We start from the raw sequence: 27,031 nt of genomic DNA, 5'->3' as shown, positions 1-27,031 counted from the left end.
GCACCGAACTTTCAGAACACAGGATATAAACACCATCGAGGGGACTTGGTGTGACAAAGAAGGGGCGGATATTACCTGAACTGGTTGACAGTTCTAGTGCAACCTTGCAATTGCATGCTTTGTCAAGAGAACAAATTGTATTAAGTGCATGCGTCGACACTGACACTGTCAACATCAACCACGATGAACTAAATGGTTCAGGACTCTAAAGGACGGTTGTTCTTTCACGACTCAATGTGTTGAGCTGAGAGCAGGGAATTTAAGTCTGGCACATGGTCCCTGTCTTTCTGACTGTGACGCATGGCGAAGATGGGGCTCCGGTAAAGCGAAAGCCTGTCCCACCGAGACAGCCTTCACTTGTTGTGGTTTCTATGTTGAAGGCCGCCAAGAAGAATGGATCTTTGAAGCGTCCTTGGAAGACCATCAAAATGTCCGTCAAGAAGGCGGTAAAGAGGTCGGGTAGGGGATTTGTTTCATGTTTCACTCACATGTTCCAACCTAGATGGTTCGCTACCTGTACACAGTCTATCAAGAGCTTATATAATAATCGAAAGAAGAGGAAAGGGAAAACGCTAATCAAGGCTTCTAAATTTCTATCCTTCCCAATAGGTATACATGTATTTCAAGTTAAAGTTAAGAACTATTTAGCCACCAGTAAAGGCAGGGTGATACAAGAAACAGACAAAAAAATAGAATAGCTAAAGATCAAAGACCCAAAAAGAGAAGAGAAATGAAGTAAAGTAATACAATGAATATGGAGAAGAAAGTGCCATATATCAGAAGGAAAAGGGTGAATGTAAAGTAGATGTAAAAAGTATAGAAGAGAACAGGATAGAAAAGATGAAGATGAAGAAAAGAAATGATTATAGGAAGAAAAACAGGGGAAAACGGAATGCGACGCCATCATTTCGACATTGTCGGCTCTTTTTTTTTTGCCACAGATGATAGTCGCTCAAAAGCCAGATTGAAAGGGAGTTTTTAAAAAGTAAAAAAAAAAAGTAAAAAAAAAAAGTAAAAAAAAAAGAGCATATCTCACACAAGGTGAGGGGGAAAGAAGCGTTCAGCAGTGCCCTCGTAGATTCACGCAGAGACATCAAAATCATCGGAAGTCATCATCTTCTCCAAGGGCCAAGGACTCAAGACGAGAAACAAGTTCTTTAGTCTGGCGGGCAATCTCGAATGCGATAGGAGGCAGATGGTTAATCACTTCACGTAGTTGCTCAGGACTACCAGTTTCATGGCCCTCAGCAGCAGTGTTCATCAACCGACTGCGGCATTCATCCAGGGTCTGGATAATCGGCTCGCACCGTTCTCGTAACGTGACATCGCCGCTGCGTTCGTGGGCTAGCTGCTCTATAGCCGAGACTACCTTTGCTACGACGTTGTCGATGGCAGAAAGGTGGGTCTCGACTATGCTTAGGCTTTGATCGGCCCGGATACTAGCAACCAGCGACTGGATGTTTTGGACCATACCGTCTGTCTGGTCTTCCACGTAGAACTGCGAAATTATAAGTTAGTATCATGTGTGGGTTGAGTAAGGGTGTATGTCGCGTGGCTGACCTTTAGCTCTTGGATCTCGTGGTCCTCTTGCGGGGCGCCATAGTCGAACCCGTTTGTAAATCCATTTTGCATAGAAGGATGGTCGGGAGCACTCATGGCGCTGTACTCAGAGTGGTTGCTGTAGGGTCTTTGACTGGCTGTTGTGCTGAGATAGTCAGGGAACTTCTCCTGGGAAAGTTCCACGTCCACGTTTTCATCATCTAGATCGTCTGCTGGCGAGGCCTGGATCTTTACCACTCGGACTAGCTCTACAACAGCAGTGCAGAGATGAGATGCGGCAGCATCCAGCAACGAGACGGGCGAGAGACCTCCGGAAGTGGCATAGTTGCGAGAAGCGGTAATAATGTTGTTGGCGGTAGCAGACACACGGCCCTTGGACTTGGTGCGCAAGACTGCCGTGCCGTCAACCGGAGGCGGAGCCTGGTCCACATCTTGGATAATATGGCGGACAGCCATTATGACAACTTTGATCTGCTGCATGACCTCGCTAGGATCTTCAAATCGTGCAACGCGGAGCAGCCCGTCGATGGACATCTGGAACTTGGTCACATGAATGTCACTAACTACACCGTCGTGCTGCACCAGTTCATGTTCCTTGGTAACGAAGCTGGCGTCAGGTTGATTATCAGAGATTCCACCAGAAGATGTGCGAAGATGACGCAACTGTGATTTAGCCTTTGCATAACGATTCTTCCAATCATGAAGCTCGTTCTCAAGCCGGTGAACATCATTAGCCAATTTCTCTTCTCGCTCGTAATTAGAGTGACTCTGTGCAGTAAGAGTCTTCATTTCCATAAGGAACTTCGAAGTCTCCTGGCGAACCTGCGCAGTGACCTCGCGCTGTTGTTGCAGTTCCTCCTGCAGGCTCTGATGCTTACTCTCCAAGTCGGCATACCTGGAAGTCAATTCTTCATCCTCAGAACCGCCGGAAACTTGACGCTCCATGTGTTCATGCTCGGCACGAACTCTCTCCAATTCAAGCTGGAGCGAGCTGTTAAGATCCTCAGCCTTAATGACCTTACTCTCCAGATCCGCACGAAGATCATCCCATTCCTGGCGCTCGCTGTGACTGACTCCAGACTGATCCAAGTCCCGAGACCGAGCCAGCTCCTCATCCTTCGAGCGAACCAACTCCTCCAATTTTTCAACTTGTTCAAGCAAAGATGATACCTGCGTTTGGCTCTCTAGGAGCAATTTACGCTCACTATCACCCAGAGTCGTAGTAGTGCCCCGCCGGCTCAAGACCGCATCTAGCGCAAATGCGTCACTGCGGGCATCATCGTCGTCGTCCCCCATATCATCGCTATCCTCCACCATCGTACTCTTATTAGGGATCATAGTATTGCTTTGAAATGATCGCGGAAGCGGTCCATCCCCGTTCATTCCAGGAGACGGAGGTCCGAGAGACCCTTGTCGCGGAGGGAATCCAGCAGAACCAGGAGGGCGAGCGCCAGGACCGCGCTGTGAGCTCCGGGATCCGGGTGGCATGTTTGGCGGCGGTCGTCCACGGGTGAAGTGCGGGAAGCGGCGCTCCAACTCGCAGAAGACGTCCGTGGCGAGATCGCGAAAGCGCTGGTGTTGGAGCGAGGCAAGCTTTGAACGGGCATGGTTCCGCTTCTCGTGGAAATCGGTGCGTGCGGGGAGGAAAGAAGGGATATCAGGACGAGGCGGTCTTCCGGGAGGAGGATTGGCTTGCTGTCGGCGGACAAGCTCGTCGTAGACATCAGTACTCAGTTCGTGGAACTGAGTTGGTGAAAGTCGAAGAAGTTTATCGCGGGCCTTATTTGAACGACCGTTTGCGCGGTCCTCACGGTAGGTCGCACTGAGGAATCGCTTCAGCGCTACGTAGTGCTGACCTAGAATCTCCTCCATTTGTCGACGCCGTCGGCCTCCATCTCGTTCCTTATCCCCCGGTGCCGTTCCGACACTGGATCTTGCGGCTACCGAACTGGGTGGAGATGGATTACTGGTGACTAGAGGGGAAGTGCTATTGGGACTCAATGGTACTGGTACGCCGGCGTTTGGAGGCGTAGATAGGTTTCCTCGTGAAGGGAATGTGGGCGAAAAGGGCGGTTCGTTTGGCTTTTGATATTGATTGATACCGGACCAGTCACTGCCACTGACTGAAACGGGCGACATGGCACCCGAATGGCCATTCATATCGTGGGTCGTGACAGAAGAGAAGTCTAGAGTTTTGTAAAAGGTCCAACAGGGGAAGTGGTCGAGACCCGTACAATCGCCTTTCACCGCACAGGACCCAGTTTATTGTGTTTTCCCCGATCTTAAAGTCTGAAACAAGAACCGCCGAAGGGCACGCCAGGGGTTAAATACAGATAAAAAAAAAAGGGAAGGAGGGAAAGTTTTAAGTCCGTTAGACTGGACCCGCCGAATTCCTTGCGTGTAGTGCAGTCAACGACTTTACAAGTACGATTGGCCCAGGACTACAGGTTTAGACCGATATCAATTTCTCGATTAGTTATGATGAAGAAGAACTGGAGGGTCATATGTATAATGTCTATAATTCTATATTTTCTATACTACTAGTACATAGTACTATCTTAAAGTGACTGTGTTGCCAAGAAAAAGTGTGACCTGTCAATAGGGAGGAATGAATAATAGACTAGTCTCTATTTAGTTCATAGTAAATAACCCTTATTTAATACTAGGTTTTGCAAAGCCACAGTGAAATAACATTCGAACTTCGTACTTTTATACAACAGTTATTAGATGAGAATGCAATACTCTCCCTATTTTTAATGCAAAGTCAGGGGTATTAGTTCAGGAGTCGAAAGTCTAGATCCTTCCTGGACTCTGACTCCGCTTATGTGAGCAGGAATACAGTATCTGGTATTACGGTATTGATGTCCTCACAATTACTATACTACTCAAGAAAGTCTGATTTCAACAATAAATTCAACAAAAAATACAAGTCATAGGTCTTAATAGACCGACATATCTATCCGGGAGAATTACTACGTACAAAATGTAGGGGGAAAGCGTATACTCGTACCCGCTCGCAGCGGTGTTTAAGGGAAATCCCGAAAAAATGCTCACATGGAGCAGGCGATGAAATGATCCCCCCTGGAAACCCTGTATTGAAGTCTGTATAGATTTCTTAAATCAGGTGAAGCCAGAGGAGTCAAAATCGAAGGAGGAAGTGTGAGAGACAGATGCCAGAAGAGGAGGGAGGTGCGCAAATGCTCACCAGACCAGTCTGCATCCAATATGATTTTGGGGAAAAAGAAAAGAAAATTCATGGGTACTGAGAAGCGATGTATCAACTCACATACCGTCGACCAGAAAGGACTGGCCTAGTCATTTATTTGGAAGTCATCGAGAGAACGCGAGTGGCACCCACGGCAGCCGACACAGGTGTCGTGGATCGTGTAGGAGCGGCACTGCGGTTGTGGGCCATGTGGGCCTTGACAAGGTGGCCGGCGGCGAGGGCAGCACACAAGCTAAGCTCACCAGCGAGAACAGAGGCCGCAATGATACGGGACAGCTGGCGGGCGTTCTCTCCGGGGGTGGTTTGGTGGGCTCCCCGAACTCCAAGCAGGTCTAGCATGGCAGATTGAGCCTCGAGAATGGTACCACCACCAATAGTACCAACTTCAATAGAAGGCATGGAAACAGCAATTTGGAGGTTACCATTGTTACTAGGTTGTATGTTAGCATTGCTGACGTAGTAAAAGAGGTTCGCGCACGGAGAGAGAGAAAAAAAAAAAAAAAAAAAAAAAAAAAAAACTTACTTCTTCATGGTAGTGATACAGCTGCTGCTCTCCACGTTCTGAGCGGGATCCTGTCCGGTAGCAAGGAAGATGGCAGAGACAATGTTGGATGCGTGGGCGTTGAATCCACCCAAACTTCCCGCCATGGCACTACCGATCAAGTTCTTGCTGACATTCAGCTCGACCAGGGCGTCGACGTCACTCTTCAAAACACTCTTGACGATATCTCCAGGAATAATAGCCTCGGCCACGACAGACTTACCACGGCCATCGGTCCAGTTGATAGCAGCGGACTTCTTGTCAGTGCAGAAGTTACCGGAAAGCGAGATGATATCCATGTCATCGAACCCACACTCCTTGGACATGACATCGAGGGCCTTCTCACAGCCCTTGGAAATCATGTTCATACCCATAGCGTCACCAGTAGTAGTCTTGAAGCGAATGTAGAGGTAGGTGCCGGCAAGCGCGGTTTTCAAACTCTGAAGACGAGCGAAGCGACTAGTCGAGTTGAAAGCAGCAGTGATAATGTTTCGGCCTTCTTCAGAATCAATCCAAACCTTGGCAGCGGCAGCCCGAGCCAGGGTGGGAAAAGTCACACAGGGACCACGAGTCATACCATCACCAGTCAGGACGGTCACGGCACCACCACCCGCGTTGATAGCCTTAGAGCCACGGCTGGTACTGGCGACCAAGACACCTTCAGTGGTAGCCATGGGGATGAAGTAGTGCTTACCGTCGATTTTCAACGGGCCGGCAACACCGAGAGGAAGGGGGAGATATCCGATAACATTTTCACAGCAGGCACCGTGGACGAGACCATAGTTGTAATCCTGATAAGGCAACTTAGAGACCTCCAGAGAACGGGTGGTATCAGTAATGGGGGTACGAGAAACGACAGCACGGCGGATCTTGACCGCGCGAGTGAAGGCATCCACGCGGCTCATCAGGGTCTCATCCTCCATGGACTTCTCAAGGGCGTATCCAGGAAGCTTGCCGCGCAGCGAGAGATCGATCAACTCCTCATCGGTCAAGTGAGGAGCTTTCTTCTCCTTCAGCATAAGTTCGCAATCCGCAGGTGAACGAGTGGACTCTTGCTCGTTGGGTTCAAACTTGGGGTACACCTTAGGTGCCTCTGGCTCCGTAGGGGTGACAACGACAGTCTCAGGATCCTTGATACTCCAGCGGGCAGCGTTGAAAAGATAACCGTTAAGAATGATACTGAGAGTAAGCACGGCAATGATCCATTTGCTGATCAAGGGGTCCTCCACGCTCTTGAGCAAACTATCAAGAACCTTGCCACCAACAGAGTCGAGGAACTGTTCACTGTATTCAATGTGGAATGAACTGCTCACGTCATCTGAGTAATGAACAGACGGATATTCAAGCTTGTACTTGATCGGGGGGAGAATGGTGACAATAGTTTCTTGCTTCTGGCTCTTAGCAGCCACGTAGATAGCATCCAATCCATTTTCGGCGACCTTGAAGGGATCAATAGGCGTAGGAGACATAACATTAGACAGACGGGTAATGAGAGCACCATGGCCGGTGTTCCGGAAGGGGATTGCAGACAAATTCACAATGTTGATCAAGATCAAACCACCGACCATGAAGATCTTGAACCGGCGAACGCTACTTGACTTGATCTTACGACCAAAAATGCTGGTGTCATCAATGCTTCCGGAGCTGGAGCTAGGCCAGTCATTGCTTGAAGCCACACTCTCCGCTACATTGTAAGTGATGCCGTCTTCTTCCAGGGCCTTGCGCAGGGCAACATGGCGCTTGATACGAGTGATCTCCAGCTTGATGCACAGAATGGTGGTGTAGAAGGTGAAGAGAAGCACACCGTCGAAGAAGAGAACCCAAGCGGCCAAGAAGCAGAACTGCTGGAGACCACCCTGCACGCCAGATGCAGCACCCATGGCCAAGAGACCAAGCTCAATGCAGTAGTGCTGGACGATCTCGAAACCCTGCTGCTTGATGGCAATGGCAATAGATTCTTGGATGGAACCCGATGTACCTGGGGCCGCACCGGGGCGAGAACGGGCTTCCACTGAAGCATTGAGAACAGCACGGGTAAACATTATGGGCTTCTCGAAACCAACGGTCACAACTAGGAAAGGAAGACCTTCAGAGAGCAACAGAAGATTAATCGGGACACCGAGCTTGGAGGTCACCAAAAGACCGAACAGGAAAGCGAAGGATCCAGAGATCAGCACGGTGGTGGCCAACCAGAAGTTCGAGCCCAATCGGCGCATGGAGAAGAACAAGGAGACAAAGCTCAAGTGCATGGAGATATAACCGAGAGTCATGATGACAATATCAATGGTCTCCGCGTGCTTGATCAGGTCCACGAACGAGGTCCACGCATCTACCAACCACAGCTTCATGGCAGTTCGAGACCCCGCACCGCGAGCAGCTCTCATGATCCATTTTTTCGACTCTTCCTCGTGCTCCTCGGCGGAAGAGTCGGGAATTTCTTGCGCAGCCTTGAGGAATTCAGGCAGTTGATCAAATGGAACGGTGTATGCGAGAGCGGAGTCGTGGGAGAATGGAGAGAAGACGTTGGGGGTGTAGGGAACCGAGAAAGAAGAGACATTGGCAGGGATTGGTACATCATCCGCGGTCGGGGCAGTCAGATCAGACTTGGAGTTAGAATCGGGGAAGATAAAGGTAGTCAAGGCGAGGTGTTCAACCGAAGGCTCCTCAACCTCCTGTAGTTTTTTCGGTCAGAGATAAATTAAGAATTCAATATTGGAGACCTTGGGGTACTCACCGTGATCTCGGCCCACTTATCACCAGTCTGCCACTTCCAGGCGGTTGACTCGCCCAATCGCAGACTTCTACTTCCTCGGAGCAGGGTATTCACATCCACCTGGCCGGCAACGTTACGGGGGTTCAGCGTAGTATCCAACAAGCTTCCTTCCAACAGGCCGACATAGGTGGTGCTAGCGAGTAGAGCAATGATAACAATTGTATGAATCGGGTGGACACAGGCACGACGTGAGATACATTCAAGCCCATTGGTGACCTGGCGCCGAATCCAACTAGGCTCCACATTCTTGTCCACATCGGACGAGACGAGTCTCTTGGAGATGAGCGAGGAAGCCATTGCGTTGAGGCAGTGCAAGCGACTGTTGAAGACGTTGAGTGCGAGGATAGAGAGTGGAGGATCAGACGGTCTACGGGATCAAACACCTATAAGTAGCTACCGCTGATACAATTGCCTTCTAGCAAAACCGAAGCGAAAGAGTCTCGAAACCAAGTCTTAGATCTTGGACCGCATGTGGTATAAACGAGGTGATTCTTCGCAACTGCAATCAATTAGTATAGTAATTGAATAGAGGTTGTAGTAATGTTTCATACCAGAATGCCAGAATGACAGGGGAAAGGAAAAAATAAGGAAAAAATAAGGAAAAAAGAAGCACGCTATTGAAATGGAGATCTGAAGAGGAGCACGACCCCCTGAGAAGCCAAATAAATTAGTGTCCCGCTGCGCCACTGGAATTAAGTATCGCCGAGGAACAACACACACACCGCTACAAATGTACCTCTTCATGCTATTTATCTTCATTATAAGGATACTCGATTATCATTCATATTTCAATAAGTCATCTGTCAGTCATATAATCACCTGAATCCAAGAAATTATGTTCCCGATAACAATGTGTTGAACAAACCAAATCAAGCTCTATCAACAAGACCCCTTTTACCCGAGTTAAGCTTCCACGGTTCATTCATACTTCTGTGGACTTTGTTTGCGCTGTTAGAATCCTTCAATTCGACTATTTTAGCTTCATGGGGAACATTCGGAAGACGATAACCCATAAATGACGTGTCGACAGTAAGATGCAGTCAGCTCCACTTCCACTCCCTTACAGAGTACTGTGTACTTGCTTTTTCCACCATGGTCTTGACTCTTCTATCGAAATAACCCTAGAGTAGGCCAATGATCAGTCGGCTGCCCGTGTCAAACAGGACTCGGTGCACAAGCCAACATGGAACCCACCGGGTGGAGCAACCGGAGAATCAGATAATTCCATATCTACAAGTCAGATCCGGAAGATCCGTCAATTATATCCACCCCGGTCAGGTATCTGGACAGTTATAACTTAATTCCAGGTTGGATCCGGAATAATCGCCGAAATAGTTACCGAAATAGTGAGTAAATAGGTATACATAGAAGTGGTATACGCGAGAAGATCTCCGTCAAACGGAAGTTGACGGAGCCGAGGGTTTTGGTACTTTGTCTTCATCTCAGAAAAAGCAAGATACTGTGGACATGATAGACATTACTGCTGCCTGCATGTCGCAAGGTGGGGTGAATTGAACACGGCAAGCAGAATAGAAGAAACCTTGCAAGTAGTAATAATGATCACTGCAGAAGTGGCTGAAATATGGTCTATCGGATTATTGATGTTACGTATAAGACAGCCTCAAAAGTCAGGCTAAAATGGATGAGGCTGCAGATCTACTGCATATCGAATCCCCTTTTAAGCGCCAGGAGTCATGTCTTGCAGCTTGTCTCAAAGATAAAAAATTACCTTTAATAGATCTTCATTCTATCACTTTCTGCAACTGTGAGACATCCCTATTTCTCTCCATATCCAATCATCTTGATTGTTCTTTTCCATAGCTAAGCTTTTCGGACTATTTTGATCAACTGTAGAGGTCTTGATCGTTTCATAATGTCAATTATTCCACAATCTTGGTCCTGAGAGCCCTGGACCGTGGAGCCAGGAGACACTGGCTTGATTTCAATCTTAATAGTTTTGGGTTACTCCAGAGGCGTAACGCCGACTCTTCTAACAACCCTATATTTACATAATCTTTACACTCTTTGCGCCTCACTGGTTTAAGAGGGTAGAATCATTGCACCCTGATGATTTCTTCTTTAACACTTTAAGCCTCAACATGTTTTGGGCAAATCTAAAGAAAGTGGTCTTCTAATCGTCTATTGTGCTTATTGTTCCTCTCATTTACTTCCACTTCAGGCAGACAAAGGCAGTCGCTCATTCACCCGCTGATTCACCATCCTTTTATTTAATGTAGAGGCCCTTCAATTCTTCTTGCCTTTTCTTTCCTTCTTCCATACACTCTTTTTTTCAAAATCATACCGCTGGTCGGCTCTTTTTCTCCTGCCTAACCAAGTCTACTTGCATTCTATCCAAATACACTTTACAAACATCGCACAACATGTCTATCCGACAAATATCAATCCTCGCTTTCCTCGCATATGCCAACGCCCATTCCTGGGTTGAACAGCTCACAGTGATTGCCTCCAATGGGACATTTATCGGATCTCCAGGGTATGCACGAGGAAACTACCTTCGGACGACATCTGGGTTCAGCGACTTGACTATGACCAACTTGATACCGCCAAACACCCAGTCAAATGTTACAGTAATTTATCCAACCGCCAAGTTGTGCAAGAGCACACAACAGATCCAGAATCAAACAAGTGGGAGTCCTCGATTGCAAGCTAGCGCTGGCGCTGCGATTGCACTCAGGTACCAGGAAAATGGCCACGTCACTCTACCATGGAACCAACCTGGAAAGCCAGAGAATCGGGGCTCAGTCTACGTCTATGGGACAACAGAGCCCAAGGTTGGAGAAAAACTACTGGACGTCCATGGACAATGGAATGCGGAAGGAACGGGCGGAGACAAGCGAGGTGTGCTCTTATCCAAGCAAAATTTCGACGACGGCCGCTGCTACCAGATCAACTCTGGCAACATCTCCCAGTCTCGCCAGGAGGAATATCCACACCAGGCCAATCAGTTAATGGGTGCCAACCTCTGGTGTCAACAGGACATCCAGCTGCCATCGAACGCCCCGACTGGAAAGCTGTACACCCTTTACTGGGTGTGGGACTGGCCGACTGCGGCGGGGGTCGATCCCAATTATCCCAATGGCAAGAAAGAGATCTACACCACCTGCATGGATGTGGATGTGCAGGCCGCATCCCAGAGTCAGATGCGAGTGGATGATGAGAGTGATGACTATGACCTTGGGCAGGATCTTAATGAGGCTGCTATTCCGTCAGAGTTTGCTGAAGTGTTCAGTGAACAGGCTCAGGAAACTGAGACTACTTCAAGTCCCACTGCTACTTCCAGTCCTTCTCCCACTGAAACTTTCTCTGTCATCATGGTCACGATAACTGCGCCAAACCCGGAAATATCCACGGGTACTTCAACACTTGAAAAAGAATCAGTAACTTCATCTATTCAGCCTTCAACTTCTCTTCCTACAGTCACTGTGACTAGCTGGGAGACCGTATTCAGGACCGTGACTGTTGTCATTGATCGATATCAGACGATCTCATTGAATTAATAACCGCTTGAATATGAATATCTCTCAGAATAGACTAGGAATTCCTTAGAATTCTGAATAGTGAGCAACCTGAAGTATCATCTGATTTTATCATATTAAAATTGACGGAGGCAAACTAATCAATAGTAAGAGACTAGTGCTCTCAAAAGGAGTGAAAATGTACTTAATATAGTTCGTACGAATTTCCCAAAGCGGAATAGCTCAACAAGCCTGAAACACACCATCACGTGATGGAGAACCTAAGCCCCGCGAAGCTTCATTTCACACAAGGAGGCTTGTCTTGCGATCGCTCAAATAGGGAGTTTATTTGAATTGTACTGCCTTCATTGTATTCACCACCGATTCCAAAACTCTGCTGCACAGCGGCCCGAGGAATTTCGGTCTCCACACTTTCATTTGCGCTGATCATTAACCCTGAAGGGGTGGACCATCCGAAGTAAGAAGGTACGCAGTACTCCCTCGAAGAAAGGAACCAAAGATGTTTACTATTCAGTCTGTTCCTTGATCACTCTGATGGTCCCGCATAAGCGCTGTGCTTGTGTTGCATTTGTAGCTGACGCAGAACAGTTTCTGTCTATATTTAGCATTCGAACCTCAAACACTTGCGGGACACTGGAATAACCATCGTTCCGAGTTCCCCAGAAGTGCACTTTCATCCCAATACTAAACCTTTTCTTGTCTTTTAACTCCAATCAAACGTGGGGTCTGCTCTTGCATTTCCTCATTCGGACTTGTGACTCGTGACTCGGAGGTCCCCACGTCCTAAAACGTCCTATCCTACCCCCCCTCTTCAACCTTTTGCCGATTTTACGATTACCGCACCGGGACATCGTCCACACCCTATTGGTGCTGGGTGGTCAAAACAACGTCGGCCTTGTGTGGATTGCGCTTGGCAACCTGCGTCACATTCTATTCCACTCTTTGTGTTCGAGTTTTGTCTGTGTTTCAAACCTGTCAAATCCTTTCAAGCTTCGATTGGAGTCGCAAGTACGATCCCATCTGCGCGCCTGCCAATCGCAATGCAACAATAGAGTTCCAGCGAATGTGATCGATGAACTCAACCTACACCCCTTGACTGAGACCTTGAAGCGCTTCTTTCCTCGTTCAAATCCCTCTCTCTCCCAAGATGTCATCTCCGGCGCCCTCGCCGAACAGCCTCTCCACCAACAGCTTGTCGGTTCTCCCACCCATCCTCACAGATGCAACAGTGAATCAATCGTCCCGAGCGAATGATCGACTTTCCACATACTCGAACCTCTCATTCACTACACAGAATCTCTCGCGCCCAGGCTCCCACGTATTTCCCATCTTCCATTCAAGTCTTCCCTACGCCCTCGTGCGAGACTTTGCCTACCCACCGATTCACCCTCTGCACTATGGACCGCCACCCCCAGTCTCCGGGGTCTCCACACCAGTGAGCGAATATCGTCGCTTATCCGACCCACCGACATCGTGGGATACCTCACGGGGCCCATGGGCAGACGCTCCGGCGTGGAACACAGATAGCAACAGCATCAGTATAAGCAACAGTAATGGGACTCAACAACTTCCCGCTATGTCATTTGGAGATGGTCCTCCATATAGTGAAGACGAAGATTTGCATAGCCCAGTGGTACTCTCGGCGCGCCATCGCAAGAGGGCCACTGTCATCAACTTGAATGGCATCGCAGACGAACACATGGGAGGACCTGGATTAACAGAGCGTGGCACATTCGTTGGCTTGAATCCGGACGGCAGTGAGACATACTATGTGAATGGTGGCGATGCAATTGAAGATGGCCCAGGTGGTGAATACATCACATATCCACCAAATGAAGGACAATTCTCGCACCAAGGAAATCAGCCAGGATACGCACCTGATGGAGATCTGGAGTCCGAGGATGAATATGTAAGTGGGGATCGCTACGCAAACGACTACCAATTCGCTGTTGGCTGTCCTGACGAAGAAATGCATGGCAAGGCTGTTGCATTATTCGACTTCACCCGAGAGCACGAAAACGAGCTCCCTCTCACCGAGGGCCAGGTGATCTACATCTCTTACCGACATGGACATGGCTGGTTGGTAGCCGAGGATCCCAAGACTGGAGAGAACGGACTTGTGCCAGAGGAGTTTGTGCGGCTTCTTCGAGATATTGAAGGGGGCCTGACCTCATTGAATGGGGAGCCGAATCCGGAAGCTACTTCCTCCACCAATATAACTGAAGACGACCACGCTTCAACACCAACTCAATATACTCAGAACGACCAGAACTGCCAAAACGCCAATCGTGAAACAGCTGAAACCATGTCTGTTAAGGGTGGTAATGAGACCAGCTCTATTGGTCGTTCCACGACCAACACATGAAGTAGCCAGTTAATATCAATCAGTAGCCTCAGCTAAGAAGGCACTGGCTCGGCACTATCTGCGTGGCTGTTCCTATCAAGAGCCTTGTTCATACCAGGCCAAATCATTGGATTTTGATCCCCCACTAATGAAGCCCTGCTTCAACTTGTGGAGCTTTCATGCCCTAAATTGCCAAGAGCGCATGCTCGATCTTGATAAGATCTCCAGATTGTCCGTAAATTAGGCAATCTGATCGATCGACTTATCAATGATTGAGAGCGCGGGTTTTGAAGTGATATAAAAAGTTGTCTGCAGATGAATAAATATGTTCATTTCATGCGAGATGAAGTCCCTACCTCAAATAACTATTGTATCATCGCATTCAACTCCTCCAAGCCCTTCACCCTTCACCATCATCTTTATGTTCACCCCCTTTACCCACTTTGATCTCGCAATCTACCCTCTTCTCCGAATGACGACTATTATTCCCCTCTTACTTTTTCAAATCCGATAAATATCATTATTTCACAATTTGCCATCTGTTTGTGCCCTATCATCTGCAGGTTCTATATACTAAGATCCCAAAAGAGAAAGATAAACAACGCCAAATTTTTTATTCTACTATTGTCTTAACACTTCCTACAAGTATCTTGTTACGTGCTCACCTTATAACCTCCACCTTGCTCCCCTTGCGTATGTGTACATAGCTTTCTTCAGCGCAGGCGTTGTCCTAGCATTATCATTCAGTGTAACTTTTTTTCACCCTTTCAACTACTTTTGCTATATTGTAATTTCAAGGTCATTCATTCACTATCAGACCTATATCAAGCATCAAATGCCTGCCTCTTTTGATTTCAAAGTCTTTATTGATATTAGCTATATCTATGGCACGCCCTCCACGGTTCTTCCAAATGTCTCGCTTCACAGATGAGTGACACGCCTTCCACTATATACCTAGGTGTAATCTCGAACGCATGATGTCGCCGGCGAGGTCATCGCCGCATTAGCCTCTGCGCTGTGCCCCCTAGACCTTTAAGTGCAGAAAGTTTCCCACTTCCCCTCCCCTCTCTTTCTTTCTTTCTTCTTCATACATCCATATGCATGGGTCTTTAGTACACCAGTGAGGATAAATCTGAGGTTACTATTGCTGACTGAAAGCTATCAGTTATTCCTACCTGGCTGCCCTCACAGGCGACCACGTAATTTTTTATATCAAAATTGTGATTTTATCACTCTCATACTTTTTTTTCATTGCGTGATAGCCCTTGCTGGCTGTCAGTAGAGAAGAGAAGTTCCTGAAGTTTTGATGTTTTGAAGGGTTTGCAACAACATAGCCAGCGCACTGTAGTCCACGTCCACATGCATATCCCACATGGGAAGTGCCAAATTTGATATCCCTGAATTATCAACCGGCTGGTGTGGACCCGATGATTCGAAGTACTTGGGTTTGAATGGTGAGATATATATGTGATGTTCAAGGCATCGTGCAAAAGGCTACCTGGGTATATTAACAGAAATCAGAGCTTTTACCAATGCTAGAGGCCAGAATATATAAGAGACAAGAAGAATTTAAGAGCTGATTTTGAGCTAGCAATAAGACCAAGAGGTAGAAACAAAAGATATGAGTGTAAAACCAATGGTAAGTGTAGAAGAAATGAATTTAAAATTATAGAGTGCTGAATCCTGGAAGTTTTCAGCAACAAACTAGGTATTAAATGAAAATCAACCTAGAAGGTCATCGAATGCCGAGCCGCTCGACTTTTGCTGCGACTGAGCAGCACCAGAGGAGGCGGGAGCGCCCCAGATGCCGGCGCTGGCCTTCTCTTTGGCCATGCTGGCAAGGTTAGGGCCCTTTGCAGCGGTGTTAGCCTTGGCGATACCAGCGTTGGCACTGGCAGTCGACCAGAGAGAACCGAAGGCGTCGCCGGATGCCTTGGCGGCGGGCTTGCTTGCGGTGATGGGGCTGGCGGTAGATGATGAGATGGATGGCTTGGCAACATGCGAGGAGAAGGGTTGTGCGGCGGTGTTGGTGACAACTGAGGTGAAGTAGTTTGGAGTTGCAGCCTGGAACCCAGTGGGCTTCGGAGCCATAGGATTAGTCTGTGACACTGGCGAGGCGATAGAACTGGTTGGAGTGGGGGTGGCCGATGTGAAGCCGACCAAGCCGTTGATGTTTGCTCCCTGTGAGGCTGAGACTGGTTTTGGCGCTACGAATTGAGTGTTGGCGGTCGTACTGCCAGTGGAGGCAGGGGCTTGGATCGAATAGTTGTTGTAAGCCGGCGCTGACGTTTGTGGAGCTGGAGTGGCAGACTGGAAGTCGTCAAAGTCGTCATCATCGGCGGGAGTAGGGTCGAGCATGGCCAGGCCACCACTGGCAGGCTGTTTTCCAGCTGCAGTGGAGGAAATGGGTTCATCGTCGCCGAAATCAAACAGATCTACCACTGGGGCTGGTGCTGGGGCCGGCTCTGGTTTCTTCGTTTCCCGCTTTGCGCTCGGAGCGGGTTCGCGGCGCACTGGGGCATCACCCTCGTCGTATTCATCGTACTCATCGAACCGGTTGTCTGCCCGGCTGCTATTGTCTTGGAAATCATTGGTTTGACCTCCGAAGCCACCGCCATCGCCGTAGACACCTCCACTGTAACCACCATAACCACCATTGATACTACCGCCACCACTGTCGCTTCCAAAGCCACCAAAGCGGCCACTACCGCTGGACATTCCAACGCCCATACCGCCCTCAAATCCACCGAACTTGTTGCGATTGATCTTGGCCTTTTTGCGCTCGGTGCGGATCTGGTCGACATCACCCAGCAACTTCACCAATTCTGATGAACGGTTGCGCACGTTGATTCCCTGATCCTTGCCATTTTGGTCAATGTAGTGGAACTGCCGAAGCATCCGTAGGAGAGACGTGTGAGATCGAGCGTCATCGACGACGCGTTCCGAACCATTTTTGATAAGAAATTCGAGAAGTTGAAGACTCTGCGGGGGGAAAGATAAGATCAGCATAATAAACAATCTGTCGAGGTATATCGCTATCGTACCTTATAGATCTGCCGCCATTCTTCTGCAGCCTTGTCGGTAAAGCGCTTGTAGATCAAAGGCATGATCTCATTGAGTAATTGACTGTTCTTGAAGATCAGTACAAAATAAGAGTGGCGGTCAGGAGAAAAGGTTTCACTGACTAATTATGTGTTCCATTGGCAATTTCCTGCATCAATGTTGTCGAGGCACCCCAAGGTTCATTGTTTGTTGCTTCCCGAACCTTGGACTCCATCTCGGTATAGTTCATGACGGCTATAGTACAGCGGTCAGCCTGGTTTCGTGGGTATGCCAAAACCAGCAGTAGAGCAGCGCAGGCAACCAATTTATCGCAACATACCATTCTGTACCTTGCGTACACCTGCTTTGAGATCGTACAAGGTCAGGTTGCTAACCTGGTCCTTGAGGTTGCTGAAGTCCATGGCGAGGGGCGGGTGTTGTCGGTCAGGATAAGATGTAAAGTGGAAACGATAGATTCACCAGGGATGTGACACAAAGTGCCCAGGCGATTGTGTCCGGAGAGATAAAAACGATCCGGGCCTGCCACAATTAGTTACAAGGGAAGTGAAGTGGTTTGAGGAGAACGGCCGGTCTAGCTGGCCGATTCCACGCGCCACAGTCACGTGGCAGCCCCTTATAAATTGATATCTCATAGATATTGGACACTGGATCTTCTGAGCCTGGGACCATGAGTGAATCGGAATGAATATTCTACAGCATAGTCCATATTAAAGGCCTATCAGGATCTGATGATTGCTTACGATACTTCGAAAACAACCCACGATTTGTATACTCCGTCTAGATCTACAAAACACCTATATTGTCATATCGTGTACATTTCGTTCGGATCACGCACGGGGTGGTATAAACCCGAGACTATCGCTATCATAAAGTCCATACAAAAGAAATACCTAGGTATCAAACAGTGAAAAGAAAGAACACAAAAAAAAACATAGAAAAATAATATTACCAAGAATGCCCCCAGAATAGTCATCGCTCATCAAGTCCGTCAAGTTTCAGGACGAAGCTTATTCGTTATAGAACTTCTTCATAATCAAGTGCAAGAAGAGATTGACATTGACCCTCATCTGCCCGTCAAAGAAGTCCATGAATTGTGTGTTGTTGAATTGGGCCTGCAGCAAGTCGTCCAAGGGGATTTGCGCATTGCCACCAGCAACCATCATATTTCCGCTGCTACCGTCAAGGGTGAAAACTCCAACTTCGTTACTGGAGATTGTTAAGTCCACACGGTCGTATTGTCGATCGGTATAGCCCTTCCATGCAACTAGCACACCTCTGTCGGCCAAGGTGCGAGCTGAGTATTTGAAAGACCCAAATTTGAACACCTTGCCCGTTTTCTGAAGCTCTCGCTGGTGGTCCCACTGCTTGGTGAATGGCATGAGGAATCGCTTCTTTCCTTTCTTGTTCTGCAGGGTAACCATGGCCTGCTCGATGTAATCGTTGTATGTCTTGAGTTGTTGATCCAGGTAGAGAGCTTGGTCATTGAGTCGAGTAGAAGTAAGCCGTGCACCCTCCAATTCACGCTCACGCTGGATTCTCCGACGGTGTTTGGTGCGAATATCAATAGCAATGGCATTCAGGAGGTCTTGGTAGTGGTTGTGCCGATTTATTTTGCCAGCTTGCTCAAGACGGAGAATGTTTTGGAGGGCGTTTCCCTTCAGCTCAGAATAGCTCATTGCACCAATATCTACCAAAGTGCTAGCTTCAGAGTAAGCGCTCCGGTGAGGATTGTTTGAGTTTAATTCTTCTCCGACCAAAGTCTCCCACCGTGCTTCATCTTCCTCACTTGGCGGTTTAAGCATGATATCCATCAAGCTCGTTCCACTCTGGACACGGATAATGTAAAGAATGCATCGTTTGGTCTCCATGAACAAGGCTTTCACTGCAGCTTCAGGATCTGTTATATTAAGTAAGTCATTTGCTTTCTTCTGGTCTTTCAAGGGTTCTTACCTTCAACTTGAGCCAATTTGGGATTCAGGGTGAGATTAACTTCAGTAGATCGGACACTCATCAACTCATTCTCATTGCTTTTGACGTTGCCGAGATCTCGCACAAGTTGTTTGAGGAAGTCATCGGGATGTGGACACATGAATTCTATCTGTGAGGCCACAAGCTGATGAATTGAGAAAATGTCAGACATCTTAATGTATAGAGTTGGCTTGGCCTTCGCATAAAGGTCGTTGAATTCGTCAATGTCGAAATAGGCCTCTGCATCTTGAACCGTGATCACTGCTTGAAGTTAGTAATGATCGATGCAAGAAATATAAGGAATTTGAAAACTTACTTTCGCCCCAGATTCGTCCCAACCTTTGTATTGAGTCTCCAATGTAGGGATTCAAAGGATGGAGGCAAACATTTTCGGCACCGAACAGCCTGCCAGAGGCGACCTGTGCAACAACCTTGGAGATTTCACCCAGGTTCCTCTTTTGCTCCTGCGTCAATCCCCGGTCCACCACACCGTACTTCTCTGGCTCTAGCAGGGCAGGTTGGAAATAGCTCTTCCACACCCAGTTACCCACAGCTTGGAGAACAAATCCAGGATCTTCATTCGGGAACCGGGCCAGGAGGTTCTCGTACATCTGCTTGGATAGGTATCGAATACCGAATGGCATGCGGTGCAGGTAATCTTCAAAGGTCAAGAAAAAGTGATCAGCAATGTCGCGTAATTCTTGCAGGTGCTGGATAAAGTTTTTCCTGGTTTCGGGATCTTTGATGGCTTCTTCACGAGGGAGATCCGGCTGTCGTCTACTGCGCTGGCCTGTACGAAGCTCCTCGTGTTTGATAGTAGATCGATAGATTTGTATAGGGTCACTTTCGAGGTCAAGGTCAGGATTGTCGACAATGGACTCCTTTGCCACCGCTCCCAAGACATCGTGCATGAATTTTCGGTCTCGAGGAGACTTCGCGTAAGAGCCGAAGAGCTTGTTCCAGAAAGAGGTGCACCGCAGGTACTCAGGGAGCGATGCGAAGCTTTCGATATCTTCCTTTGCAGACCTTGCGAGAAGCTTGACAAGATAGTACTCTTCACGTCTCTTCTGTGAGTATCCGAAGAGACCCATCATCAAATGCCTGATTCGGTCGTACTCCTTATCTGAAGTATTGATCTCGCGAAGGCGTCGGAATAGTTTCGCCAGGTACTGCGACTGTGTCTGGAGAAGGAAGAAGAAGACTTGGTACTGGTCCAGCTTCTTTCGTGATGTCTTATTCAGAGCCTTCAAGTCGTATGGATCTTTGGAGGAAATCTCGGTATTAGACAAAAGGTTGCCGATATTACCCCCAAAGTGCTTCTGGTGCTTGACGACTTCATCAAGTGTAATCTTGTTCTTCACTAGGAGAGCAATTTTGATGTCCAGTTGGCTGATGTACTGCTCTGCGAGTTCGTTCTGTCGGACTTGTTGAACAACCACCTTTCTCAGCCGCTCAAACTCGACCTCCTCGTCAAAATCGAAATCACTGTCGTTTAGAAGGTGAACGAAACCTTTCACTGTTCCGACAGGTGGATTCTTTCCGCTTGTCAAGCTCTTGTACGCCTGTCCCTGAATTCGGCCCCTGATGACGCTTTGCGCCTTGATGACTTTCTCCATATTCTCATTGTAATGACGACGTCTCTCCTCAAAGCGGGTTTGGACAAGGAGACCTCGGATATTGGCTTGAAGATCCACGATGAATTCCTCCTCGGATTCTAAATCAGCCAGCATAGTTCCAACCTCTACCCGAATGAGCATTGCTCTGGCCAAGGCCTGTAGTTGGACCACTTCCTCTTCCGAGTCCTCAAGCTCTGTGAGTATATCGCCAACTTTCATGCGAAGCAATGCCGCACGGGAGAATGCCTGAAGATCCACGATCAAATGCTCCTGATCCTTGAGAGCTCTGTGCTCTGCATCTCGCTCCTTACGCTGCATGAGACCTCGCACTCGAGACTGTAACTCCAACACAACACTTTCTTCTTCCGATAGTGATGCGCGCTGGGAGTCTAGGAGCTCTCGCATGGCCTTGCCCCTTATAACTCCTTGTAATGTGGTCATGGCTAAAACGTGTTGAGAGAGCTCAGCACGTATAGCTGCTTTGTCTAATCTAACTGCAGCCCCTCGGACTAAAGCCTGCAGCTCGGCACATTGACCCTCGGTCTGTTTTAGAGAATTCAAAAGTTGTGTGTGACGTTTCCGAGATGCCAAAGCTCTGATCCCAGACTGAAAGGAAGTGATTGTAGCTGTCTCACACTGAAGAGAATGTTGGATGTTGGACACGTGCTGACGTGCGAGCATTCCCCTGAATATTGCTTGCAATGACATGACAGGGCTACTAGTATCTTCCATAGCTTGCAACAGTGCTGTCAATTGCTTTCGCTGTAGAGCACCCCGGATGGTTGCTTGCAAACTTGTTACATCATTTTCGACATGCTGAGTTTGTTCATGCTGAGCTGTGACGATCTTGCGCTGCCTTGCACCGCGAATGGCCGCTTGAAGCGCGATGACACTGTTCTCAGCATATCTAGTCTGCTCATACTGAGCTAAGACAATGTTTCGTTGCAGTGAACCCCGAATAGCAGCTTGAAACGCGATGACACTGTTCTCAGCAAATCTAGACTGCTCATACTGAGCTAAAACAATGTTTCGTTGCAGTGCACCTCGAATAGCAGCTTGGAGGGCTGTGACATCGCTCTTGGCATATTGAATCCGTTCACATTGAGCTGTGACAAGCTTCCGCTGCAGTGCACCCCTGATGGCGGCTTGGAAATTCTTGATACCGGATTCTTGTCTCTGTATGCGAGTTTGTAATGTGTTGGTCTGGGCTCTAACTTTGGCGGCACGTATAATACTTTGCAATTGGAGAATGTCAGATTCTTGGGCTTCACGGTACTGCATATCTCCTTGCTGGCGATGGCGCACAAGGAACCCACGGCTGATAGCCTGTAGTTGAACGGCGAATTGGCGCATGTCAAGTCGGTATCGGATTATCTGCCGCGCCCAGTCACCACGCAAGCGTGATTGTAGGTCGATAAGCAATGGCTCGAAGTCCCAGAGATCGTTCATCGTGTATCCAAGCTTCAAGCGCATCATGGCGCCTCTTATCTGAGCCTGAAAGTCCACTATGAAACTCTCATCTGGCTCTGGCTCTGGTTCTGTTTCCGGCTCCGGCTCTGCGCCAAAGTTCGCAGCCATACCCGAAAAGCTCGGCATACTAACGCCTGCTTTATCGAGACCCTTCTGGGTTTTCTCAAGCTCATGGTGCTCAAACTCCAGCTGGCCGACCAGATTGTCCATGCGGAAATCCAACATTCCATTTTTGAAGAGCAGCCAAGAAACTGCATGAATGCAGTGGATGACTTTGGGAATGTTCTTCTTCTCGTAAAGGTCTATGAGTTCGAATCGGAAAAGCTCAGGCACTTCGATATCGTCCAGAAAGCGGAAAAACAGAGCAATATTGTCTGAATGGCGGTACTGTAGCTTGGAATGCCGAAAGATGCGCAGGGTCCGATCGGGGTACATAGCCTGAACCACCTCCGCAAGTGTTACACCATCTCGAAGAGCTTCTTCCAGCTGCACAATTGGCGGAATCTGCTTCTGGATCACTCCCTCGATCCATTCTTTCGCCTCACCGATATGACAGAGGTACTCATAAGCTTGTATGAACTGCCGCTGCTTATCCATCCAATTAGCGGCCTGCCATGATGAAACCTTGGGCTTCTGTGGAGAAACCGCACCACTTCCCCCAGAAACTGAATCTGCCCGCTTCAGCCGTCTTCGCCCTTGCAAACCTACTACTGAAGACGAGCCTAGTTGAAATTCATCGGTTTCGCCCGTCTGTGCAAACTGGGAGAGGTTTCTGAGATGGCGCGTTGTCGATTTTTGGAATGTTTCAAGCTCGGGGGTAGATATGGCAGCCGCTATTTTGGGACGATGAGGACTGTCTGGTAGCGTCTTCTGAGGTGATGGACTGCGCGGCGAAGCTGGAGCTGGGATGGGGGACCAGTGGTTTGGCGAAGACGCTCGTTGAGGTGTTTGGGGCTCGAATGCAGCTGGTTTGTAACGAGGCAATTCGTTCTCTTTGAAATGGACACGAGACGATTCCGGGCTCTTCGGTGAGAGTGCCGCAGAGTTGTGGTTCTCGTCAAGAGTTTTGCTTCGTGAGTGTTGATAAATGGATGGTTTTGTGGTAGGTGGAGCGTTATTAGGCACTTGTTGAAGGGGCCGTAGGGACCGGCGAATATTTTCATATGTCGATGCAGCACTTGAATGATTCTCTGGCTTCGATGAATTCACTATTATTACTTCGCTTTTTCCTCGGTGATGGCCTAAGGTGCTCGGCCTGGACCCAACCGAAGAGATTGTGCTTGTTCGGCTTGGAGCAAACGAGCTTGCGACGGAGTAGGCAGACGAATTTGTGGACGCGGTCGACCCTTGTCGTAGTGGACTTGATTGCTGCGCCGGGATATCCGTTTGGACCCTCTTGAGCGATGAGTACTGCCCGAACTGACTTGACATCACTGCCACTGGTGTGAATGGAACGTGAAAGCTGTAGAGGTAAGATGGTGCTCGATTGGTCGCATGTCCAAGAGAAGAAGAGATATATTTGTCGCAAGGTGTCAAGCGCTAAACAACAAGATGGCGACAAGCTTTGAGTCTTTGACTCGTGATGGTCTGAAGAAGTGAAAAGAGGACCGAAATGTCAAGGGCTTGGACTAGATTGTTGACGGTGGGGCAGCTGCGAACCGGGATTCTCCAATGTTTTGAATTATCCCGATATGGTTTAGCGCCATTGAATTTGCGCCACAGTCGATCACCATGAAGAAGAGTAACACATCAACTTATTCAGTCACGACTATTTTTGGCTTTTCTGAAAGACAATCCATTGATCTGTGCCACAGGGTAATTCCACTAAGTTCTTGAGCACGCTTTCGGACTGACAATCAGTATAGGAATCAGCCAAAGGCAGGATATGCCGTCTTGGCAATTGTGGCTAATATCGATTCAGTTATTGACAGTTTCCCGTGCAACCATAACATTCTATTTTCCTGGCTTTTCCGCCGATCTCTTTGTATTCCTGCGAATCCTCGGCCGGTTGATCTTTCCTATTTAGTTGTCCGGACCCATTGATATCTTCATCAAGTTGCTAATTATTTGTGGCTTTCTGCCCAATCTAGACCCAACAAACTTGTTATTTAATCATGGCCGACTAAATAGTTAGTTACAGTTCGATGTCGATAGATATCTGACAGCAAAGATCCATTAAGCATAATGCTCTCTTTCTGGATATTTCACGCCTGACCCCAGAAACGCCTATTGTTGTTCTCAGTCTCTCTGATGTTTCGATATTCAAGGTACAAAAGGTAGCAGCCCAAGAGGGCGGGATCCGGTTCCGGAGCCCCGCCGTCAATTATCAATAATACCTTAGTTGACGGAACTTCCTCATTCTATCCATGCACAACCATCAAGTTGCCTTACCCCAGGTTCCAAATCTTCATCATGGATCTCAATGATATAATCGAGTCTCAGCCTCACTACATTTACAAAATATTTCCATCCACTTTGCCCATCCGGGAGCCACTTCCTAACAGACTCCCAGTTAGTGAGCTTGACGAACAATCTGGATTTATCCATCTATCGACAGCAGACCAGGTTCCCAACACGTTGAACCTCTTCTTTGCGGAGGAGCCAGTTGTCTACGTTCTACGCATCGCCTATTCTGTTATATTCGAATATATCCGTTGGGAGTCCCCAGATGGAAAAAGGATCGCTGAAGGGCCGGAAAATGGGCTGTTTCCAGTAAGTTTCCATGTCCAATACCCCAAATATATATACTGAATCCACGAAAGCACTTATACAACGGGCTGAATTTGGGCCGGAACGAGGTAGAGAGTATCGCTATCTGGCAGAATGACGAAGGCTGGGAAGTAGCTCTGAAAGACGCAAACCGATGGCTTGTGTATTAACGAAATCTTCAATTGCACATTATTCTATGTCTTTCTTAGGGATTATTTTTTACTTCGGACACATGGACAGAATACCAGGTTACTTATCATACCCATCATTCCTTTCCATATTTATCTTGTAAGCATCCTATCCATCAATCGTATGCTGGTTCAACCCGGGACTGCATCGACACGAACCCTGAACACCATTATAAAAACTTGGATTAGTATCACGACAGAATATTTTGAGCTATTCTGGGGAACTTTTGAGCATAGACGAAGCCCAGAAACAAGGATAAATAGCATGATAAAGTCATCCGTATGTATCAGAAAAGTGTTTTTTTTTCGAAACAGATTCAAAAAGCGTAAACTTACTATGTATATGTATACTTTCGTAGCTTTCGTTAATTGATGCCTTTGTTTGGATATGAATCCGCTCTATTTTTCCTTTCCAATATTTTTTTTGAAAAAGGGTTAATATGTGATCGCTAGCATCGGGCACGAGAGCAGTATAACGAAGCTTGGTGACATTCTTTTGAAGTATGACACCATCACAGATGTATATCTCGATTTAACTATGCATGGAAGGTGAGACTTTAAGTTTGTCCTCGCAAGGTACCGACAGAAATAAGTGCAAGGCTTTTGATCGACTCTGTAATATTGTAGACACCATATAGAGCGCCAGTGGAGTCTTAAACACTCACCGCAATACTTTCAGTGTTCATTTTGAAGTCGAAGAAGTAACTGTGTCTGAATTTGCTATTCAGAAGTCGCTGCCAGGAGCCTCGTTGTTTTTTTGGATTTTGCCAGGATATAGATCATACGAGCGCTATATCGCTTACGGTATCATTGAAGCAAGTAAAAGTATATTCGCAGCTCAAGAATAAACAGATCCGATCTAAACATTCAGGAATAAACGGAAAGATCACTTCTATCAGTTCTGATGGTATAGTTTGGAAGATGTTGGCTGTTAATATACCACAAGGATGAAAATTGCGTAGCATAGTACGGAATGAGTTCAAGTATCAGCTCATCATAAACTGAGAAAATCGTGTTTATACCGCATCCGGTATGTGTAGAATAAGTTGCAACTCAAAAAGGTGCAAAGGACATTCACGTCATAGACTAGCAAAGCTTCGTAAGTCGATTTTGGTTGACGGAGCCGTTTAAACAAGGTTTGTGATCTAGAAAACGTATGGGAACTTGCCATAATAGGCCAGTGTACTAGCTTGCTGATTGGGAGGCGAATCTCCACTTTCATCGTGCATAAGGATAATGACTGACCGAGTCGGCTAAAGATGAAGCCTGTCATCTCATTTAAATTACCCACAGTGACGGTGTTGATCGGTGTTTTCTAAGGTTACACTTCTTGTTCAAGGCTAGTATTCAATATACTAAATGGGCATTAACAACATCTAACCACATTGACCAGGGTCAGCTGTAGACGACGACATTCACCCCCGTTAACGCCTCCCTTCCCTGTGTATGTACTATATTGGTCTGAAAGGCCTGCGAGAGAATACAAGGCACGGAAGCGTTCGGTTCAATGGAGCTCGAATTAGCTTCACCAAAAGGTTACTAGTCACTGACCCCGGGTAGAAGGACAGCTCGTCGTGGGCGTCTACATACCTATAGAATTAACTACGGGACCTCGATGCTCCAACCGCATAACAAAGGAGACAAGAATTCCCTCGCACCAGGTCCCATTCCACACCTGTATCCTCCCGCTCCCAATGCTCTGGCTCCCATCTCTCACCACCTCCCCGGGATAGTCCACTCAGTTCCTCTTCCATGTTCCCAAGTTGAATGCTGTTGTCGTCGGCATCTCGAGCCTCATGTTAGGAGTTGTGAGTTGTGCGTACTTGGAGGACCGGATTATTTGGGCTTTTGTCGCACATGGAAAGGTAGGATTGCGAACTATTCAGCATTAGTGTTAATGGGCTCTCGCTTGCCGGTTTCCAGATCCTCGCCCTTATCCTTGTCTTTGCCGCAGAACAGGCACTTCTTTCAGCCAGGCTGAACCCAGGACCACTGGAAAGAATATCAACGGGTGTGGAGGAGATGGAGGGAAAAGTTGATACAGATCATGTCGACCAAGACGTGTTCGGAGGCACC

At 47.7% G+C, this 27,031-nt stretch overlaps 7 protein-coding genes across 7 annotated transcripts; 3 read left to right on the top strand and 4 right to left on the bottom strand.

Moving 5' to 3' along the window:
* Nucleotides 1-1,099: 1,099 nt before the first annotated feature.
* N7495_008418 (putative cell polarity protein) lies at nt 1,100-3,720 on the bottom strand (the record flags this gene model as incomplete). The annotated part of the gene is made up of 2 exons (XM_057211069.1): nt 1,100-1,498; nt 1,561-3,720. The coding sequence occupies 2 exons, from the start codon at nt 3,718-3,720 to the stop codon at nt 1,100-1,102; spliced, it is 2,559 nt and encodes an 852-aa protein (XP_057060612.1).
* A 1,159-nt stretch (nt 3,721-4,879) lies between these two features.
* Nucleotides 4,880-8,397, bottom strand: hmg1 (HMG-CoA reductase; the record flags this gene model as incomplete). Its single annotated transcript, XM_057211068.1, has 3 exons — nt 4,880-5,216; nt 5,310-7,999; nt 8,062-8,397. 3 exons carry the CDS (start codon nt 8,395-8,397, stop codon nt 4,880-4,882), a joined length of 3,363 nt encoding a protein of 1,120 aa, XP_057060611.1.
* Nucleotides 8,398-10,481: 2,084 nt separating this feature from the next.
* Nucleotides 10,482-11,618, top strand: N7495_008416 (uncharacterized protein; the record flags this gene model as incomplete). The annotated part of the gene is made up of 1 exon (XM_057211067.1): nt 10,482-11,618. The coding sequence occupies one exon, from the start codon at nt 10,482-10,484 to the stop codon at nt 11,616-11,618; it is 1,137 nt and encodes a 378-aa protein (XP_057060610.1).
* Nucleotides 11,619-12,744: 1,126 nt separating this feature from the next.
* On the top strand, nt 12,745-13,962 carry N7495_008415 (adaptor protein NBP2; the record flags this gene model as incomplete). Its single annotated transcript, XM_057211066.1, has 1 exon — nt 12,745-13,962. One exon carries the CDS (start codon nt 12,745-12,747, stop codon nt 13,960-13,962), a length of 1,218 nt encoding a protein of 405 aa, XP_057060609.1.
* A 1,701-nt stretch (nt 13,963-15,663) lies between these two features.
* On the bottom strand, nt 15,664-17,405 carry N7495_008414 (ENTH domain-containing protein; the record flags this gene model as incomplete). The annotated part of the gene is made up of 4 exons (XM_057211065.1): nt 15,664-16,923; nt 16,986-17,067; nt 17,127-17,238; nt 17,324-17,405. 4 exons carry the CDS (start codon nt 17,403-17,405, stop codon nt 15,664-15,666), a joined length of 1,536 nt encoding a protein of 511 aa, XP_057060608.1.
* Nucleotides 17,406-18,011: 606 nt separating this feature from the next.
* Nucleotides 18,012-23,489, bottom strand: N7495_008413 (putative Ras GTPase activating protein; the record flags this gene model as incomplete). Its single annotated transcript, XM_057211064.1, has 3 exons — nt 18,012-18,901; nt 18,955-19,233; nt 19,289-23,489. 3 exons carry the CDS (start codon nt 23,487-23,489, stop codon nt 18,012-18,014), a joined length of 5,370 nt encoding a protein of 1,789 aa, XP_057060607.1.
* Nucleotides 23,490-24,470: 981 nt separating this feature from the next.
* N7495_008412 (DUF952 domain-containing protein) lies at nt 24,471-24,937 on the top strand (the record flags this gene model as incomplete). The annotated part of the gene is made up of 2 exons (XM_057211063.1): nt 24,471-24,770; nt 24,821-24,937. The coding sequence occupies 2 exons, from the start codon at nt 24,471-24,473 to the stop codon at nt 24,935-24,937; spliced, it is 417 nt and encodes a 138-aa protein (XP_057060606.1).
* Between the last annotated feature and the right edge of the window lie 2,094 nt (nt 24,938-27,031).

This window comes from Penicillium taxi, assembly GCF_028828555.1.
Source record: "Penicillium taxi strain IBT 34144 chromosome Unknown utg000005l_segment0_segment0, whole genome shotgun sequence".
NCBI lineage: Eukaryota > Fungi > Ascomycota > Eurotiomycetes > Eurotiales > Aspergillaceae > Penicillium > Penicillium taxi.
Note: the sequence above shows the minus strand (reverse complement) of the source record. Positions and strands in the feature narration are given on the sequence as shown.